The following is a 20,891-nucleotide window of genomic DNA, read 5'->3' on the forward strand; positions in this document are numbered from 1 at the left end:
TGGTGATATTTTCCTTGGGTCATATGAGAATGGGTTGAAGAGATTAATTCGAATGGCAGTAAGGTAAAACCACTGATTAATATACTGCATGTTAGCTAACTCGTCCATTTGTAACTTATTCAAAAGATCTTCTGTGACAAGAAGTTTGTTCTCACTTTCCTGTTGTGCATATAATGAATACTTTGTGGAGGGTGGGATTGTGCTAACTGACCCCCCCCAACCTCCATGCATTCAGGATCTATGAGAACAGGATCCACGCCTTTACAACTGTATGCGCAGTGGCTCCAATTTCGGTGGGGCTATGAATCCATTCTGGGTTTCAGTCAGAACCAGCCAGAACTCTAAAGGAGCTATCCAAGGTGCTGAACCATAGCCCCAAAATTCACAGCCCCACCAAAATCGGAGCCACCAGCCCCCACTGTGTATGTGCATATCCTCTGTACACAATGGTGCACTCAGGGCAGAACCTTCATACAAAGGATCAGGGCCCCACTCAGCTGAATGAGCAGGAGGCTTCCCAAACACAGCAGGGATGAAGTTAAGTGAAGTAATACACATTGGCTGGGTTTACACAATATGCTAACCCACACTCGGTGGTTGAATGTAGATTGTTGTTGAAACATTGTTTGTTTGTTTGTTGAACCATGGGTTAGTGTGTTGTCCAAACCCAGGATATTTTCCACAAGGTGGCTTGTTAACCATGCAGTGTGGCTTGCTAAGCACCCTGAGCAACCCAACAACAAACGATGGGTTCTCCAGGTGGCTTGTTTGAGAACAATCCACACTCAACAACACTGAGTGTAGGTTAGCATGTTGTGTGAACCCAGCCTTTACCATCTAAAGAGGACCCTCCGTGCTGTAAGGCCATTAAGTCCAGAGTCTAAAGATGACAGAAGCTGCAGTGGGCAACAGCAGCAGAAGGGTTGTGATCAATGCCAGGCGCCTTAGAGCCATTTAAAATTTGTCACAATGCCCCTGATGTAGTGTTGCCCCAGGGCATTGTGGGAAATAATGACAAGGCCTCTGTTTTAATTTCCTACAATACCATGGAGCGATGCTACATCAGGGGCATTATGGGAAGTTTGAAATGGTGACTTCCAAACTGCCTCGTGCGTGGACCCAGGGCAGACATCTGCACAGCCGTGGGCCCTGATGGGGCCTCTGCAGCTGCCCAAGTATTCCATATGCTGACCCTGGGCCTGAGAGTTAGCTGTGGGCACGGAGAGTCCATTCTCATTTTCTGCTGAATGCATGGAGGTTAGGGTGGGGCCAGCGAGCACCGTCCTGTCCCCTTTCCACACATTCACTATATAGGTGGAGAGAACGTGAAAATAAGGTAAATGAGACAAAGGCTTCTAAAACCAGTCAAATATGTGTTTCAGGAGAGACTTATTACTTACAGGTGGGGATTTCTATCTACTAGTTTTTCCTAACAGGGAAAGTATCTTTTTTCATGCCACTGAAGAGGTATAACGACAACTACATGTGACAGAAACTAGAATTGCATTAATAACAAACTCCACTGGTGTTTGAAGCTGGCACTATAAGATTTACCAATTTAACAGGACCACACTGTTTGATTCTTTGGGGCAGCTGTAAAATACTGTTGGTGAACAACCATGGTATGACTGAGTATTATGCTCAATGAACTCAGAAATAATTTCTTCTTCTTTTTAGGTTAGTGCATTGCTAGCGATTCTGTTTTCTGCTAGAAATTTAAGGGCAGCCCTCTTAGCCAAAGTTAAACACTTTCCCCATTAATCTCAATTTTAGAGAATTTTTCTGCAGAGAACATGGGATTTATACATTACTATACATATATTATTTTGATGCTGTTTTTACAGATTTGGCATTTTCAGCTTATTTTAATGCAGGTGTGGGCAACTTGTGGCCCTCCAGATCTCTTAGCCCAAAATTCCCATCAGAATTCCCTGGCCAGCATAGCTAATGGTAGGGGATGGATGCTTTGAGTTGTAGGCTAAAACACCTAAAGAGCATAAATTGCCCACCCCTGTTTTAACGTAATCAGTAATACGTGTTGTTTTTAATATTTTATTGTAACCTGCCCTGATCAATGTATAATGCAGGGAATTAACAACAACAACAACAACAACCTGAAAATACTGTCTTACCTGTTCATTGGTTGTGCGTCCTCGGGCCACTAAAACAATATGGAAACCTGTGAGACCAATGACTGGGATAAAGAACAGTCCAGCCACACACATAACAGCCATGCTGTATGCCAACATTAAGGAAATTCTAACACATAAGGATAAAAATCACTGACGGAAGAGAAAAAGCATATAATCTTCGGAAAGATCATCTTCCTCCATATTTGTTGTACGTTTGGAAGAAGTCCTGGTGAAGTATCTTGGGCTCCTTGGAGGAAAGATGGGATATAAATGCACTGGGGGAAGGGAAATTTGGGCAGGAAACCTGCATAGTGCCCCAATCCGTTCCAGATTGGGGGCCCATGGCTTGTTTCCCTTCAAAACAAAGGTGGCCAATTTAAGCACATTTTTAAAGAAGTACGACTAACGTAATATGTCCTTTGGCCTTAAAATAAGTGTGTGCAGACAAAAGGTTAAATCAAACAGTACACAATAATCAAGCTATAAGTAGGAAAAGAATAAAAGAAGTCAAATAAAAGCTTAGGCATGCATTTAAAGAAGCACACCTTTTCAAGGAGATCCAGTATCTTCACTGTACATGCTGAGATACTAGATTCAAACTTCCCATTTATTTATTTATTTATTTATTTATTTATTTATATTCTATACCACCCAATAGTTGAAGCTCTCTGGATGGTTTACAACAATGAAAACCATAAAATACAACATGATAAAATGTAACATAAAAGTTTAAAACTACAGTATAAAAACAAAATACAAATAAAAACCAAAGGAAAACCCAGCAGCAGTGTAAAGATTTAAACTACAGTAACAAATTTTAAAAAAACAGAAACTAAAACAGAAACTGAAATTCTTCCAACAGGCATTTAATTTCTAATCTAGTGCTCTGATTATTAAACTGGCACTTTAATATTATTTAAATTTGTAATATTTTAATATTTTGATTGTTTAATTGTTGTATTTATTGCTTTGGTTGTTATTTTGTTGTTTGCAAGGTTTTGTTTTGTGCTTTTACGATTGTAAACAGCCCCAGGGCATCTGCCAGTTGGGTGGTATATACATTTACCAAATAACTAAATAAATACAACACCAAGAAGGAAATGCAGAACGAGAAAAGTTGAGCTTTTAATCAATTCTGAAATTGAGATAAAGAGGAGGTCAGGAGATCTCAGGTCAGGAGACCAATTGGACTCCGTAGGGCAGACTTCCCCAGTCTGGTGCTCCAGATGGTAAGGAATGCTGGGAGTTGTAGTCCAAAACATCTGGAGAGCACCAGGTTTAGGAATGCTGCTGTAGAGTATCATACTGATGGCATAAATACAGCTGGGAAAACCTTCTGCATGCTTTTACAAGTCCCAAAGCACTCAGCTCCTTCAAGACGGCGCTGAACATCCCAAATACCGAAGCAAGGATACGTGATGGCGGTGTGTGCTGCCCCCAGGTTTTCCACATGGTTTAATACATAGATCAGCCCAAAGGTGAACACTCCGACCATGTGGGCACTTAAGGACAGCAAGAAAAGGAAAAAATATCGGTAGTTCCTCCGTCCTATGCAGTTATTAACCCAAGGGCAGTGATGGTCAAAATCCTTGTAAAGAGAGAAAGAGTCAGGGCATAACATCTAGCTATAGACAGAAGCAATGTTGTCACTGATACTATCCACAGTTTCTACCCTGCCTTGTCCAATATCCAGGCAGGGACTGCTTAACAACAACAACAAAACCACAGATTCCATCTGGAGTGTGCGCCATTTTGAGCAGCTCTGCTTTGATCGTTATTTTTGAAGCAAGTTTCTACCTGTCACGGTTTAGGAGAAGGATGAGGGACCTGTGCCCCCTCCATATGCAGTTGGACTATAACTCCCATCAGCACTGACCTGCTGGCTTGGGCTGATGGGAGTTGGAGTCCAACAACATCTGGAGCGCCATGGGTCTTCAGTGCCTGGTTTAGAAAAAAGGCACGGGAGCAAGGCTTTAAAAGACATGGCCTTGGTGCCAGGCTCCTCGCTTACCTCTGACAGCTTCCTATGGTCCAGCTCTGACATGGTGTCAGAAACCAAACCTTTAATACAGCTGTTCCCAACCTGGTGCCAGGGCTGGCATCAGAGGTAGGTGTGGTCAGGCACCTGCCAAGGGCCCACACCCCAGCAGGGGCCCACTGACAAGAGCCCCCTGGAGTTGCTGCTGCTCGTCAGCATTGCAACCTCCTTGCTCACCTGCCTCTTGCTCTGGCCCAGACAATGGCAGTGGTGGGAAGGAGGAGCAGGAGATGCCACCTCCTCCTTGCTGAGCTGGTGACAATGGCAGTGAGAAGGTGGACTCACTGAGAGAGGGGGACATCCTGAAGTTATCTTGCCCAAGGGCCCTCAAATACCTGGAACTGGGATTGCCTGGTTCCCTCCAGGTATGTTGGACTGGAACTCCCATAATTCTCATCCAGCATGGCTGTTAGCTATGCTGGCTGGGAATTATGGGAGCTGCAGTCCAACACATCTGGAAGGCACTAAGCTGGGGGAAGGCTGCGTTAATAAGTCCTCGATCCCATTCACATCCGTACCACGAGGACTGCCAGCACATTTCCAGGTTTGCCTGAAAAAGACGGAAAATGAAAGCCAGTCCTTCAAGAGCAGGCTAGTCCTGAATTGCCTTCTTCATATCTTGTGTAATTCACGTTTCTGCTCCCATCACCTACTATCACTCCCCCCACGCCCAACTGCTACCTCCCAGCAATGGCGAAACGGCTCATCTCCTCTCATTCTCTGTTTGTTTCTTTTATATATTATGTACACTTTGGAATGTTCTGAAAAACTTTAGGTACTTTAGGGCTTCCCTAGCGCATCATAAAAAATAATGAGGCAATTGAAGGAGGGAAGAAAGACTCAAGTGTTTTGAGCACAAACCTAGTTCCGTCCAGTGTGGGCATACGTGCAAGTAAAACCTCAGTTTTAGGCATTTTAGGCAGGGGATTCTTTTTGTTCTGGACACAGGGCAAAGCCATCAGGTAATTGCTTCAGCACAAGCTGAACTATATTCCCAGACCACATTCCCTCAACTTAAAAAGGACTGGATGAAGAGAGGAAGAGCTCTGCTCATGGAATGTCTCTCTGCTGGATTTGGGGGGATTCCCCGCCCCCCCACAGGTCACCCCATTCAGCAGGATCTCCTGACTCTCTGACCTGGCTCGCACAATCGCCAGCACAATCGTGACTTCTTAGCCACACCGCGTGTACCGGCCCGATATGCTTAATTACCCTTGCCAGTGTGGTGTACCATGTTGCCCGAACCCAGTGAGGGTGGGTTGCTGCCGTGGTTAACAAGCCACCCAGAATCCCATGGGCTGTTTTAGGGTCCTGGGGTGGTTTGCTAACCATGGCAGCAACCCACCCTCGCCGGGCTCAAGGACATGAAAAGCCACACCGGGGAGGGCAATTAAGCAAACTGGGCTGGCGTGTGACCTGCACGTGTGGTGTGGTTAACAAGCCACCATGGCTTGTTAACTGCCTGGTGATTGTGCAAACTGCCCCATTGTGTAGCATTTTCACGGGGAAGGGTGAGGGGAAGTCCACTTCCGTCAGTGCAGTTGATCCAACGTACATCTCGATCCCACGCACAGTTCAAGTCTGTATAAGCCAGGAACATGTCAGGCCTGCACGCGCCTCCCTCAGCCCTCTCCTCCCGTCCTCTCATGCCAGCTTGAGCATGGAGACTGTGGCTTATTGAAGCCAAAATCCCCTTTTGCATCCAAAACAGAGAATTCTGGTTTGATGCCAGTTTATTAACCAGGATATTAAGTCAGGAAAAAATCCTGATTAGCAAACTAACATTAAATCAGAGCTCAGCAGCGGCGCAAGGTGTCCCGCCAGTGCAGGCTGGTGGCTCCGATGTCAGTGGGGTGGTAAATTCGTGCTGGGTTCCAGTCAGAACCAGACAGAACTCTGAAGGAGGTGCTTCACGCCTTGGATGGCTCCTTTAGAATTGGATATGTTTAGAGAAGAGAATGCTGCAGGAGAACATGATGAAACACTTCCAGTACCTCAACGGCTGTCACACAGAAGAGGATTAACACTAGTTCTCTGCTGCCCCAGACGGCAGGACTAGATCTAATGGGCTCAAATTACAGGAGGGTAGGTTCCAGCTGAACATTAGGAGAGCTAGTGTGGTGTAGTGGTGAGAGTGTTGGACTGGGACTTAGGAGATCCGGGTTCTAGTCCCCACTCAGCCATGAAGCTCACTGGGTGGACCACTGACTCTCAGCCTAACCAGCCTCACAGGGTTGTTGCGAGGATAAAATGGAGAGGAGGAGGTTCCTTGGAGTAAATGCAAGATATAAATGTAACAAATGCATAAATAATATTAAATACATCTGAGGTGCTGGGGATTGTAGCTGGGACCTTCTGCAAGCAAAGCATTTTATTTATTTCTTTGTTAGGTTTATATTCCACCTTTCCTCCAAGGAGCCCAAGGTGGCAAACATGACCCTCCTCTCCATTTTACCCTCTCAACAACCCTGTGAGGTAGGTTAGGCTGAGGGTCAATGACTGGCCCAAAGGCACCAAGTGAGCTTCATGCTTGGGTGGAGTCTAGAACATGGGTCGGCCAAGCCCCAGACTAGTAGTCTAACCACTACACCACACTAGCATGTGCTCTACGTTGGCCATTCCCTGCTCAGTGCTCAAGGGTATTGGGGAGTTATATTTGGTTATAACTCTATCACTGGGCTACAATCCCTTCCCCCCAAAGTGGGCGGGGCAAGCACGTTCTTACCTCAACACAGTTGTCGCAGACACTGCAGTGGGAGCAGCGTGGAGGGCGATAGAAATGGCAGGTGGCGCACCATTTCATCCGTACTTGGATTCCTTTGATCTCCACGTTCTTGTAGAGTGGAGCTCGGAAATCATCGTCTTTATCCTCGTCTTCATCTGCTGCTCGAGGGTATTCACCAAAACAAACAAACAAAGATAGACAGAGACACAAAATGATTGGCACCGAACAGCAAAGCTGTAACTATAAAGTCATGACTCAACCTAACGTGGAACAAGACAATTTAGGTCACCCCAGAAGTGGGGTGGGGGATGTAAAATGCAGCATGAGCAGGCAGGAGGGGGGATCTGAGCTCTCCCCCATACTCATGCTTTCCCACCCTAATAGCTTTTCTAAAAATTATAACCAAAATTTGTTTTATTTAAAATATTTCTAGGCCACCTTTCAGGGCAGGAGCCTTCCCTGGGCAGTTTACAAAACAACAAAATACAGGTAAACATAACAGCAATTCTGCAATAACTTCAATGCTTCCCAGCTGGTTTCTGGGCCCAGTTTAAAGTGCCAGCGTTGATCTAACTTAGGGGTGTTGAACCTCTTGCAACCCGAGGGTTGAATTCCATTTTGGAGAAACTGTCAGGGGCCACATTTCAGTGGTGGGAGAGGCTGAAGGCCCTTCCCCAGCATATTGTAGATTAAAGCTCTTTCTGCCGGTGACCAAGCCTTAGGAGAGGCACTTCAACCTTCCAGAATGGGGAAAAAACTGCACAAAAGTTGAGAAACCACCAAGTGACTGGTTTTCAGGGGAAAGGGGGTGGGGCATGGACAAAGGGGCATGGCCATTTGGGGAGCCCTGGTAGGCTGGGTTGGGACCCCATGCAGGCCAGATCTGGCATCTAAATCGCCTGAATCTTAAGGACCATCTGCTTCCATATCAATCTGCCATGTGTTGAGATCTTCCTTGGAGGCTCTGCTTCATATGCCTCCACCATCTGAAGAACAGTGGTGACAATGCAGGACAGGGTCTTCTCTATGGTGGCACCAATGTCAACAAACCCTTCCTCAAGGGAAGTCCATCTCATTCCTTCCTTCCTGACTATTAAATGCTAAATCAAGATGGCCTTGCTCCAGATTATTGGGTTTCCCTGATTATCCTTTTTTTTTTCATATTGTCTGGGAGCGTCTCCCAGTTGAACATCCTAAGTGGTAGCGGCCCAAATTGCAAAAGAAAAAGAGCCAAAGGCAGTGGGCAAAACTTCCAAAGAAAAGCCACCTGATACGGCAGTGATACGGATGTTGGAGAAATCTGCAGTGGATTCAAATGAGTTCCGATTTCTTTGAATCCAACTTGCAGATTCCACAGCGGACCGTTTTCTTCCGAGTCACGTGGATTCCACTGATTTGTATAAAATAATTTGTGGATAATAAATTATTGCATAACATATTTTTACTTGTACAGTTCTATGGAAATTTAAATCAATTTATGAATGCTATAAATTAAATTAAAACAAAGCATTGTTGTTGTTTTTATTGTTTTATTGGAAGGTTTCACTTTGAGCTCATTCAAAATTTGCTAAAATTCTTTGCATTTATGCTGTTTGCTAAAATGATTGGCACTAATGAAAGCGTTTTTTTAAAGGATCCTACTAAACAAATATATTGGTAGCAATACCTTAATACCAATGAGTTGGGTCAATCTAAGTTTTTTTTTAAAAAAAAATATTATGGTTATTTTGTGGTTTCACAATCGGCAAATATGTGTGCATGGATGAGGTGCGCTGAACAAGTTCAGCAAGCTGAACAAGCTTGTTGTTCAGCTCTTATCTTATCTTATCAAGTATACACATACCATTACAGCCTTGTACACTTAAAAAAAAATATTTTGTAAAATTAGGGACCGTCTTCTCCCCTGTGTCTCAGTCCGCCACCTAAGGTCCTCTGAGGGCTCTCTGCTGAGGCTGCCTAATGTGAGATTGGCAGCTACGTGCAAGAGGACCTTTTCCTTTGCCACCCCTCGGTTGTGGAATGATCTGCTGGTTGAAATGCGCCTGCGGACCTCGTTGAAGCTTTTAAAGCAGGCATTAAAGACTATTATTCCGGCGGGCCTTCCCTTTTCAGAACTCTGGTTCCTTTTGCTGACTTTTGTATACGGTTTTTAAGCTGTGTTGTTTTATTGTTGGATGTTTTGAAAATTGTTTTAAGTCCAAAGTTGTTGGTTTATATAGTCCGTATGCTTTTATGTAAATGGTTTTTAAACTTTGTATCTTGTATTTTAATGCTTTAACTTTCGTAAACCGCCCAGAGAGCTCCAGCTATGGGGCAGTATAGAAATGTAAATAATAATAATAATAATAATAACAACAACAACAATAACAACAACAACAACAGCTTGTTCTAATTGTTTTCACTCTGTTCTTCACCAGTTTAGAACCATTAAGGATTTTATACACACAATAAAAAACACAAACCATATTGCACACTTCATAACCATATCATTCAAGGCTTATTTGGTACATTTCACCTAACTGGTATAACTTCATGTAGTTTATGTGTGTCGTAAGGTTTCTTTTTTTAAATCAATTTCCATAATTGCATTTTGTTCTTTTGAATATAGGGTTTTTTTATTATTATTTTGGTGCTGCAAACTAAAGCAATGAGGGGGAGATAGAGTTGTCGGTTTGTTATTGTTAGATGCTATTGTTTTACTTCTGTGCAGAACTTCTGAGTAGGACCAAGCTCCAATCTGCCAGACCCAATTATGACAGTGATAGTGATGCCAGCCATTGCCAGCTGTCAGAAGACTTTAAAAGATGATCATCGTGGACTAGTTTTGTGTTATACTGAACGAAGAAGGCAGCAAAAATATACCAATACAAACAGCAAGGTGTCTCCCCAACAGCCATGGCCAAAAGAGAAACAGCGGCACCAAGTGAATTCCCAACGCATTTCGACACCTGGGGTGTGTTTCCATGCTATCGGCTTCCCTCTGTTTGCAACTTTGTTGCGATGTTTCCCGAATCGCATCTTCTCCTTTTCCTGTTTCCACAGTCCTTAAAGACCCGGCTTATCATCGTTGTAGCCTGGGGCTCTGTGCTGTTTCCACGGAGCTCTAATCAAATTACTTTCTTGATGGCTGGGTGGTGTCTGGGTGGCGTCTGGGTTGGGTCTGATTACCTCAGCAGTGTTCGCGCCTCCTCCTCTTGCTGATTCCCACCCGCTGTTGTTGTTCTTCCCCCTTATTCTGGCTTCCCGACGACCCTGCAAGGTGGGCTAGGAGAAGAGACAGTGGCAGGCTTTCTCCCCCCTGCTGTCAGGGTGGACACTGAGCCCATAGAATCCCAGAGAAGTTCTGATTCGGAGGAAGAGCCGTCGCTTCTGGGAGAGGAGCGCGCTCCTCTTTCCCAGGGCCCACAGCTGACGGAGATTCCTCCCACCAGCATTCCTAGATTAGATAGCAGTCCAGGGAGTGACAGAGCGCGGGAAGTAGTCTCGGTGGACGCGCGACGCCGACGCAGAGAGCGGCGCCAAATGGAGGGCGCAGAAAGGAGGCGTAGTGCCCGGTTGGCATGCAAACAACGGCTGCGCCCAGAGAATCCAAGGGAAAAGGGGAGGGACTCTCCCTAGTCCTTAAGTTCAGGGGTCTGCCAGTAATTCCCTTTCAAACGGGGACCAACTGTTCCAACTTAGGGCATAGGTACTGTGCTGCTCAGATCTAGTTGCAAACAGTAGAGTTGTTAAGTTGTAAAAGAAGAATAAAGCTTTGAAAGGAATCCCTTTGTCTGTGTCTGGACTTAGCCACTGGATTAGACTGAGAGAGGCCTCCAAGGAGCCCTTGACACCTGCCCCCCAGCGCTGTTGTTGTTCTCCCCCCTTATTCTGGCTTCCCAATCGAAGGCAGTTTTAAAACCCATTCTAATCCTAACTGTCAAGCCTTTCTCCTACGTGGCTGAGAAGGGAGACCCCAAGTAAATACATCGAAGGGGATGCACTTCTATGCATGCCTACTCAGAAGCAAGCCACACAGATTTCAATGGCACTTACTCCCAGGAAAGGAAAGCCATACAGCCAATGAGTTTACTCAGAAGTAACACCCTCTAGCACATGCCCACACAAAGTGGGACAAAGTGCTAAAAGGAAAATACACAGGGAGGAAAGGGCGAACAGAGCCAGTGGATGATATACTAGTTGTGCACCTCTTCATCTCTGCCTCCCTCGCCGCCGCCCCCCCCCCCGCTCCAGCCCTTTTGTTTTTTTCCCTTTAAAGTGAGTTTTAAAGCACACTTTCACTTTAACGTAGGAGCGAAAAAGCTGTGTGCAGCACCTCCTCCCCTTTTAAACCCTTTCTTCCCCTAAAGCGGGGATGCGACTTAATGACTCTCAATAACTCTCCGTGAAGCCGACTTAATGACTCTCTGTGAAGCCGTCTTTGCAGCTCTCTTGATTTCCCTGCCACCACCTTGACTGGGAACTTCACAGGGATGCCCAAGGTGGGCGAACACTGCACTTGTATGCCAGGGGTGCTTATGTGTGCATCTCTTCATCTCTGCCTGACTGCTCCCTCCTGTATCATCTCCCCCTCTCCTTCACACAAAGCTGCTTCCGGTGAGGACAGGGGCAGGTGAGCGACACACCCACAAGGGCTGGGCTACACACCCCAGGGGCGGGACTATGATACCGAACCCAGTGCGGTTGTGGAAACAGCCCAGTAACGGAGCCAAAGTAAGCAGGAAAAGTCGGACTATAAGCAATCTCAGTAGAAGCGGTTTTTCCGTGAGTTATTTTTCTCAAACAAGCCACCTTGAGAACCCATGGGTTCAAGCCACAGTGCATGGTTAACAAGCCACCCTGTGGAAAATGTCCTGGGTTCAGACAACACGCTAATCCATAGTTCAACAAACAAACAATGGTTCAACAACAACCTGCACTCACAGAATCATAGAATCATAGAATAGTAGGGTTGGAAGGGGCCTACAAGACCATCGAGTCCAACCCCCTGCTCAATGCAGGAATCCAAGTCAAAGCATCCCTGACAGGTGGCTGTCCAGCTTCCTCTTGAATGCCTCCAGTGTGGGAGAGCCCACTACCTTCCTAGGTAGTTGGTTCCACTGTCGTATTGCTCTTAGAATGTTGTGCGAATAGCCCCCATGTCTAAACCGGGACACTTCAGACTATAGGCAGTGGCTCTCATTGTTGAAGGACCCTCCCTACAAAAAACTAAAACTATCATGTCAGTGGGAGAAGGCCAAGTGAGGAGAATGCTTCTCCCTTGCATCTCATGTTATACCTTCAGGAAATTTATTTGCCCAGAGCTCCCACTTGCAATATGAATTGATACCGCCGATGCAAAGGTTTACCACGTTATCCACTGTTTGTGAGAAATTGGCTTGGAGTCAGTAGGAAATCTCAAGAAAGGGCAGGCACTGAATTGAGTCAAAAACCCAGAAAAATAAACACCAGCAGGGACAGTATTCTCCCAAGCAGAATAAAGCAGGCCTCAAGGACTAATGGGACGACGTGTTTAAAGAAACAGGCTAAACTACCCAGAAAATAATCTGCATAGAGTGTTTACCCATTAGGGATGCTGGAGAAATTCGAGACTGATTAAAATGAGCTCAGATTTCTAAGAATCTGACCTGCGGAATTTGCTGCAGAGCGACCCCCTCAGGCCCTGCGAAGTCCGCAGACTTTCGGATGATTTTTTTACTTTCCCGAAATGTACACATATAAATCCGTAGAAAAATATGTAAGTTTCTGCTGAGGAAACGTAGAATGGAATAGGGGACAATACACTAAATGTTACGTACTGAGGTAAATTATGTAAATACTTACGTAAATATTTCCATATTTTTCCACATGACGAAAAACTAAATTCACATCCGTCTGTGGGTAGAATGATGGAACAAAAGACACCTGACAATCCACAAAACACAGACGGAGTGGATTTTTTCACAGTCCGTACATCCCTATTACCTACACATCTGTCCATCAAATGTGATGAAAACCAGCATTTTGCCCTTGTTCAAGTCGCACACGCACACACAGAGCTGACAAGCGTATTAGTCACTGCCCACAATGAGAATTAATTGCAAAGTAACAACTAAAAATCCTATATACAAATACTGAACTCATTCTCAGAGCACCAGTCCTTATGTAGTTGAAATGGCACCCCCGCCCAAAATGGAGGTGTCAGCAGGCTTGGTGGAATCCCCAGGGTTTGCAGAAGTAGAAAGAATATTTAGGAGGAAAAGTCTAGCGGGGGGACCAAAACAGAGACCAGTGAGGACTAAGCACACTCAGTGGGAGCTTGGAATGCTGGCTGATGGTTGGAAGTAGCGAGGGGAGGGGATGAAACAGCAGAATGGAGTATCCTGAAAGGGGCATGGCTGGCTGGCTGGATCCTTCATTCTTGCCTTCTCACAGCCACACCCCCTACACCGTCCCTCCAGTCCAGATTTACCTCGTGGGAAAACACCGGGGTCCATGAATGTTGCCATGCTGAAGTTGGCGAGTACAAACAGGAACACGAGCCCATTGTATACGGGGATGGCTGGGGAGACGGATCTTGTTAACCAGGGGCACCTGCACAGGAACACAAGAGACAAAGCAGAACGTTATTTTTCAGGCTCAGCGAGCCGTAGCTTCTTGATCACACCAAGAAAAAGAGGAGAATCATCTTGTCAAGGGCTCCCACCAAGGAATAGCACACCTTACAAATCAACATTCAAATGACTAGGAATGGGTGAACATGTAATGCTCGAATTCGTCAAGATTATCCGAATTTCTCGTTGAAACTTGGTTTGCTTTGGTCGCATTCCCAAAGGTGGGCATCTTTTTCTTTTTTTAAATTGGGAAAAATGTACATGTAAAAAAATGTGCACCCAAAATGTGCACTTTTCCCCCTTTCAGTAAAGCATGAAAAATGCCCATTTTTCAAACAGGCTCACAAATTTGGAAACATGCAAACATTTTCTCTGAAAATGCGCACGTGTTTGGGTTTGTGAATGGGGCTTGTTTGAATGTTTTAGCAAACAAAAATGAAACGCTTGTATATCCCTACATACGATATTCCCCAAAGGCAAGGGGTATACGCAACTCTTAAAGCTAAGGGTGCTCTGACAGGAACAACCTTATCTTCCTCCAAAAAGAATTGAACTGCCATAACACCAACTGTTTTCAGAATACGCAGTCCATTCATTTGCTACGTGGAAACAGAGCCTCGGTTTATTTATCTCCAATGTGTCTGCACAGACGTTTATTATTTAAAACCTTCTAGCTTAAAAGGCACAATAAAGAACAGAGATGCAATTTTGTTCTGGTTAAACGTAAGCACTTAGATGTTTTTCTGGGTGGGAGGCAGCTGGAGGAAAAACAGGTCTTCTGCCCTCCGAAGCAACTTGGGTGACAGTTACTAAACCCAATATGTGGGAGCTGATAGCCCCCTATAGATTTTGCTCCTGTCAAATAGAAGATTCCATTGGTTGGACCACCTGAACTGAAAGGAACAAAGGCGTTCTTAGAATCTGAGCGATTGGTAGTTGGGGAAAAGGGTGTGTGGCTATTGGGGGAATCCTGGACGCTGGATTGGGACAGCAGGCAGGCCAGATTTGGTGCCCAGGTGTAAGGTTCGGCACCCTTGCCATAATGGAAGGAAACAAATCTGTTCACTTATTGGAGCTGCATATTTGGATGAGTTCATCAAAGTTTAAATCAAGGACACAGTGAATCACCCTAAGCATCAGCCAAAGTTTCTGCTCTCCACCCTATCACTGTTCCTTGTATAATTTGTTTTCTGGAAAGTTTTGACAGGATATCAAGTATGCTGTGAAAAATTAGAAGGTGCAAAAAGAGTTGAGAGAAGCCGTTGTGTATGAAATTGCCAGGTTAAAGTCTAAAGTTAAGATAAGAATACACAGAAAATATCTACTGGGGGTGGGGGCAGGGAGGAGGGTATATAACAAGGCACATATGCACAAATGCACACACACACTTCTGCAAAGCTTTGCTACATCATTCAAAGAATAGAATTCGCTTCACTTTTCCCTCAGCCCCCCTTTCTTTCTCGTTTCTTTCTTTTCCACCTCCATTTTTTTTCTTTGCAACTGCTTTTTTAAAACGTTAGATTTATCACATTTCTAAGCATAGATTTCATCCCTCAACTGCACAAAATAAAATTGTCATTCCTGTAGAATAACATCTTAAAATTGCTGAGGGGGTAAAATTACCCTTGTTTATATTTTTTGAAGGGTGAAGTCTAGAGCACATTAAATAAACTACAGAAGTAAGCCACACATTCTTTTCGTATTAGTTGAGATGACAGGTTGGTTAGGGTCTGTCTATCTATCTATCTATCTATCTATCTATCTATCTACCTAGTCATCTATCATTATTTCTAGGCCGCCTTTAATGGTGGAACTCTTTTTCACTTGCATACGCCCTTCCATTAGGTTCATGTGAAGGTTTATCATGTTGTTATTAATGCTTTAGGGGAATATAAATATATATAAATATTGTAAATAAATAAATATAATGAGAGAGCACATGCTTTTCATACTAAGGCTGCAATCCTATAAGCACTTACCTGAGAGTACATCTCATTGAATTCAGTGGGGCTAACTTCTCAATAGACATGTATAGGATTGCATTGTGAGGACCTTAGGTTCCCTGGCATCTCCAGGGACTAGGTGATGTGGAAAAAAAGTTTGCCTGAGACCCTTGAGAGATGCCAGATTATAGAGCCACATGGACCAAAAAGATTTCACTCCGTATAAAGCATTTTCCTAAACACATTTAGGAAGCTTAAGACAAACGTCTAGATGTCCTATGCAGAGCAACTGCCTGGTGAATTGTCTTAGAATGGCCAGCACAAATGGCCAACGAGATGTCTGAGGCAATCATGCTACATCAAACATGTGCTTACCACCTGAAGTAGTAAGGGGATGTAGACCTTTACACAAAATGAAGCTCGGGGCGGGTGGGGGGGATAACCCACCTCTCTCCCACACCTTTTCTTTCTATTTTGTGGTCCTCCAGAATTTTGGCCTACCACTCCCATCATTCCTAGCCAGCACAGCCAATGGTGAGGGATGATGGGATTTGGACACCAAAACATCTGGTGGGTCACAAGCACCTTTTAAGCAGTTTTTCCTGAGCCCAGCTCCGACGCTAAGGAATGATAGAGGTCTACAAAATTAGGCATGGTGTGGAGAATGTGGATAGGGAGACATTTTTCTCCCTCTCTCAAAATACTAGAACCCAGTGGGGTCCTCCCATGAAGCTGATTGGTGGGAGATTCAGGACAGAGAAAAGGAAGGACCTCTTCACACAGCACAGAGTGAAACTATGGAATTTGCTACCACAAGATGTAATGACGGCCACCCATTTGGATGGCTTTAAAAGGGGATTGGACAAATTCCTGGAAGAGAAGGCTATCAATGGCTACTAGTCCTGATGGCTTTGTGCTACCTCCAGTACTAGAGGCAGTGAGCCTATGTACACCAGTAGCTGGGGAACATGGGCGGGAGGGTGCTGCTGCACTCATGCCCTGCTTGTGGGTTCCTGGTTGGCCACTGTGTGAACAGAATGCTGGATTAGATGGACCCTTGGTTTGATCCAGCATGGCTCTTCTTGTGTTCTTACTGGTAGTGGGAAACCTGCTTAAATGAAACTGCAGAGTGCAATGAAGTAAAGGGGGGGGGGAGTTTCACTCCCCTCCCCTCCAGACAATGTAGATTTCTCCACCCCTGTTTTAAGGGCTTTTCTACACAAAGCTGTTAATCCGCTATATCTACTTTAGGTTTCATCACAGAATTTAGATTTCAGCACTAAACAAAGAACGTTTTTTCCTGCTTTTCTGCTACATAACCTCTATGTGGCACTGTGGTATAGCAGAATAGCATAAATACACAAGCGGAAAAAGCATTTTCTTTCGCTTTCACAAATAGTACTGCATTTTCCTTGCTCTACACAAAATTTGTGGAAAGTGCTCTTTAAAAACAGAAGCGGAATTGGAGGGTCCCATAAACAACAGTGAGTATGGAATGACAAGTGCACAATAAATGCCTCATGTAAAAAAGCTCAAAATGTGAAAAGGCAAACATGCATTTAACATGCTCACATTTGCCCTGCACCTCTAGTGAGAGCCAAAGTCTGGTTGTGTGAATATATCAAGCATGTTTGGTAGGCCAGCTTTTAGTCATCTTGATAGACAAAGGATTCCCTTGAAATATTTGGGTGCACATGATCATGTGTGGTTGGCACTAGAATCATAGAACAGTAGGGTTGGAAGAGGCCCATAAGACCATCGAGTCCAACTCCCTGCTCAGTGCAGGAATCTAAGTCAAAGCATCTCTGACAGATGGCTGTCCAGCTTCCTCTTGAATGCCTCCAGTGTGGCAGAGCCCACTACCTCCCGAGGTAATTTGTTCCATTGTCGTATTGCTCTAACAGTCAGGATGTTTTTCCTGATGTTCAGCCGGAATCTGGCTTCCTGTAACTTGAGCCCATTATTCTGTGTCCTGCACTCTGGGATGACTGAGAAGAGATCCTGGCCTTCCTGTCTGTGACAACCCTCCAAGTACTCGAACAGCGCTATCCTATCTCCCCTCAGTCTTCTCTTCTCAAGGCTAAACATGCCCAGTTCTTTCAGTCTCTCCTCATAGGGCTTTGTTTTCAGTCCCCTGATCATCTTCATTGCCCTCCTCTGAACCCTCTCCAATTTGTCTGCATCCTTCATAAAGTGTGGTGACCAGAACTGGACACAGTACTCCAGATGAGGCCTTACCAGTGCTGAGTAGAGGGGAACTAGTACTTCATGTGGCTTGGAAGCTGTACTTCTATTAATGCAGCCTAAAATAGCATTTGCCTTTTTTGCAGCCATATTACATTGCTGGCTCGTATTCAGCTTGTGATCTACAGCAATTCCAAGATCCTTCTTTCTTGTAGTATTGTTGAGCCAAGTATCCCACATCTTGTAACTGTGCATTTGGTTTCTTTTTCCTAGGTGCAGAACTTGGCATTTATCCCTATTAAACGTCATTCTGTTGTTTTCTGCCCAGCGCTCCAGCCTATCAAGATCACTTTGAATTTTGTATCTGTCTTCCAAGGTATTAGCTATCCCACCCAATTTTGTGTCATCTGCAGATTTGATCAGCATTCCCTGCACCTCCTCCTCCAAGTCATTAATAAAAATGTTGAAGACCACTGGGCCCAGGACTGAGCCCTGCGGTACCCCGCTCATTACCTCTCCCCAGTTTGAGAAGATCACATTGATAAGCACTTTGAGTCCGATTCTGTAGCCAACTGTGCATCCACCTGATAGTTGTTTCATCTAGCCCACTTTGAGCTAGTTTGCTAATCAGGATATCATCAGCCATCATTAACCTGGTGCTCTCCAGATGTGTTGGATGTGGTCATGCTGGATGGGGTGGTGGGATCTGAAGTCCCAAACCTCTGGAGGACACAAGGTTAGGGAAGGCTGCCCTAGATAATAAGAAATACAAACTAGATGAGGTGATTCCCCCCACCATTAATATAAGAGTGTGTCATCTTTTTAAAAAAATGTTATTACTAATTACAGGAAAACTAGAAAAAGGAAAAACCACGAAGAGCAGAAAACACAATATAAAACACATGCAATTAAGTAAACAACAAACCACTAGTTTATAATATAGCCAGTATTTTTGTTCCTTGACATTATCTCGAGTAAGGTTATTGTTCCAAAAGTGGATGAACAATTCCCAATCACAAACAAAGACGTGCATTGGCCTTAAATTGTCTGGGCGAGCATGGATTATAGCAGCAAAATTTTACGCAAGATCATGACAAGCCAAGCTTTCTGCGACCTCTCCCTCACGGCTGGAATTTTCCACGAGTTCCAGTTTTTGGCAATTCTTGCAGCTATCAACATCTGTATTTTGATCTATAACATCTCTCAAAACATTTAGAAAGGCCATTTGGAGGAGTAAAAACAATAGGCCAACCTTCTCTGACCTGGTGCCCTCCGGAGATTTTGGAGTACAACTTGACCATCTCATGCTGGCTGGGGATGCTGGGAATTGTAGTCCAACACATCTACAGGGTGTCAAGTTGGGGAAGGCCGCAATAGACTTGCCTAATGCTTCCTGAATCACTATTCCTACTGAAATCCAAAAGAGTTTAATCGCTTTACATCACTGTCCCAGATGTATAATATCTCCAAGGCTAGAGTTGCATTGCCAGCACGTCGTACCTGCTAAGTGGCATGTCTTTTTAATCTGAGCAAGTGCCTAGTGCTGAACCAAAATGTCCCTTCCCATTTCATCACCTGATTTGGAAGGGGGTGGGTGGGTTTTGCCTATTTTCAAAGGAAAAAAGGAAGGAAAGGTTCCTCCTTGTGCAGGCACCGAGTCATTGCTGACTCCTAGAGGGACGCCGCTTTCGCTGGTGTTTTCATGGCAGACTGTAGCGGGGTGGTTTGCCAGTGCCTTCCCCAGTCGTGACTACCTTTCCCCCAGCAAGCTGGGTACTCAATTTACCGACCTCGGAAGGATGGACGGCTGAGTCAACCTGAGCCGGCTACCCGGGACCCGGCTTCCACTGGGATCGAACTCAGGTCGTGGGGAGAGTTTCGGATGCAATACTGCCGCCTACCACTCTGCGCCACACGAGGCTCTTATTTGGAGTATTAGGAGGATGGCAAAATTTCGGGGGTGGAAGTGAACTTACAACAGGCTGAGCAGTAATCCTTTTAGTGGCCACTGGCTGACACCTGCCATTTTAGTGGCCATTGGCTGACACCCGCCATTTTCTCCCCAGAATGCCCCTCTGAGTGTGATAACGTAGCATCTTTCTGAGGGACACAGCAAGGGGAGATGGCAGATACCAGCTGGTGGCTGCCAAGAGAACAGCTGCTTCTAGTTGGGGTGGGGGCGGTTCTGCATCACCAAAAAAGAGGAAACACAGAGGACACACCTTTACTTAAACCCTGCATATGCATATTTATATGTATAGGTGCAAATATATGTATGTATGTATTATTTAAAGTATTTTCATGCCAAAAGGCTTACATATAATCAGTTAAACAAGACATTCCTGCAGGCTTACAGTCTAAAAAGACATAAAGAAAAAGGAATGGGGATGGAAGACGGGGGGAAAATAATTCTTTGAGGAAGGGCTGGTGGAATAGCCGTACTCTCCCTCTCATCTCCCTCAGTACAGCCTGCTGGAAATTAATAAAATTAATAAAAATAAAAAAAGAGCCAGTGTGGTGTAGTGGCAAGAGTGTTGGACTAGGAGCTGGGAGATCCGGGTTCTAGTCCCCACTCGGCCATGGAAGCTCACTGGGTGACTTTGGGCCAGTCACAGACTCTCAGCCCAACCCACCTCACAGGGTTGTTGTTGTGAGGATAAAATGGAGAGGAGGAGGGGGATAATGTAAGCCGCCTTGGGTTCCTTGCAAGGGAAAAAAGGCAGGGTATAAATGCAATCAATCAATCAATCAATCAATCAATAATATAAGAGATGCCAGGGAGGGGAGGAGGAAATCTGCTCCTGTCTCTGATCAATATGAAAAAAATGTTTTGGGCAAGGGCTCCTTGTTCTGCACCTTCTCGTCACTTTATCTGGGAAACCTTTGGATATTTTCCATTTCCTCTTACCCTGGTACAGCTTGACTGGAGACCATTGGAACCTTTTCCTCACTGCACGAGTGGTTCTGATAGAGATGGAAGGCTCTGTGACCCACTTCTCTGGATTGGTAGATATGAATTTCACCTTTCATCGTGGAATAGTCTAAAAATAGTCAACGTATGGGCGGGAGGGAGGCCCAGGATGACTATTCAAATGGCTTTGGTTGCTTTGTTAGTGACACTTCAATACCATCCTTATGTCATTCAACTCCCATCAGCCCCAGTGAGGATGGCCAATAGCGAGGGATGATAGGAGGCTGGAGGGCCTCTAATTGGGGATCTGGAGGGCACCAGGTTGGGGAAGGCTGACCTAAGAGATAAGACAATCTGTATCCACA

General features: G+C 44.9%; 1 protein-coding gene across 1 annotated transcript in view; it reads right to left on the minus strand.

The window, feature by feature from the left end:
* ZDHHC8 (zDHHC palmitoyltransferase 8) overlaps positions 1-20,891 on the minus strand; it is a 155,652-nt gene that overhangs the window by 21,340 nt on the left and 113,421 nt on the right. Inside the window, exons 2-5 of the mRNA XM_084820512.1 lie at positions 13,347-13,468; positions 6,896-7,053; positions 3,548-3,720; positions 2,133-2,235 (exon numbers count right to left, since the gene is read on the minus strand). Coding sequence (XP_084676638.1) covers positions 2,133-2,235; positions 3,548-3,720; positions 6,896-7,053; positions 13,347-13,468 — 556 coding nt within the window. The remainder of the gene's footprint in view (positions 1-2,132; positions 2,236-3,547; positions 3,721-6,895; positions 7,054-13,346; positions 13,469-20,891) is intronic.

The sequence above is a fragment of the Heloderma suspectum genome, chromosome 13, assembly GCF_057233095.1.
Source record: "Heloderma suspectum isolate Gila_16-S chromosome 13, 16-S_ref, whole genome shotgun sequence".
NCBI lineage: Eukaryota > Metazoa > Chordata > Lepidosauria > Squamata > Helodermatidae > Heloderma > Heloderma suspectum.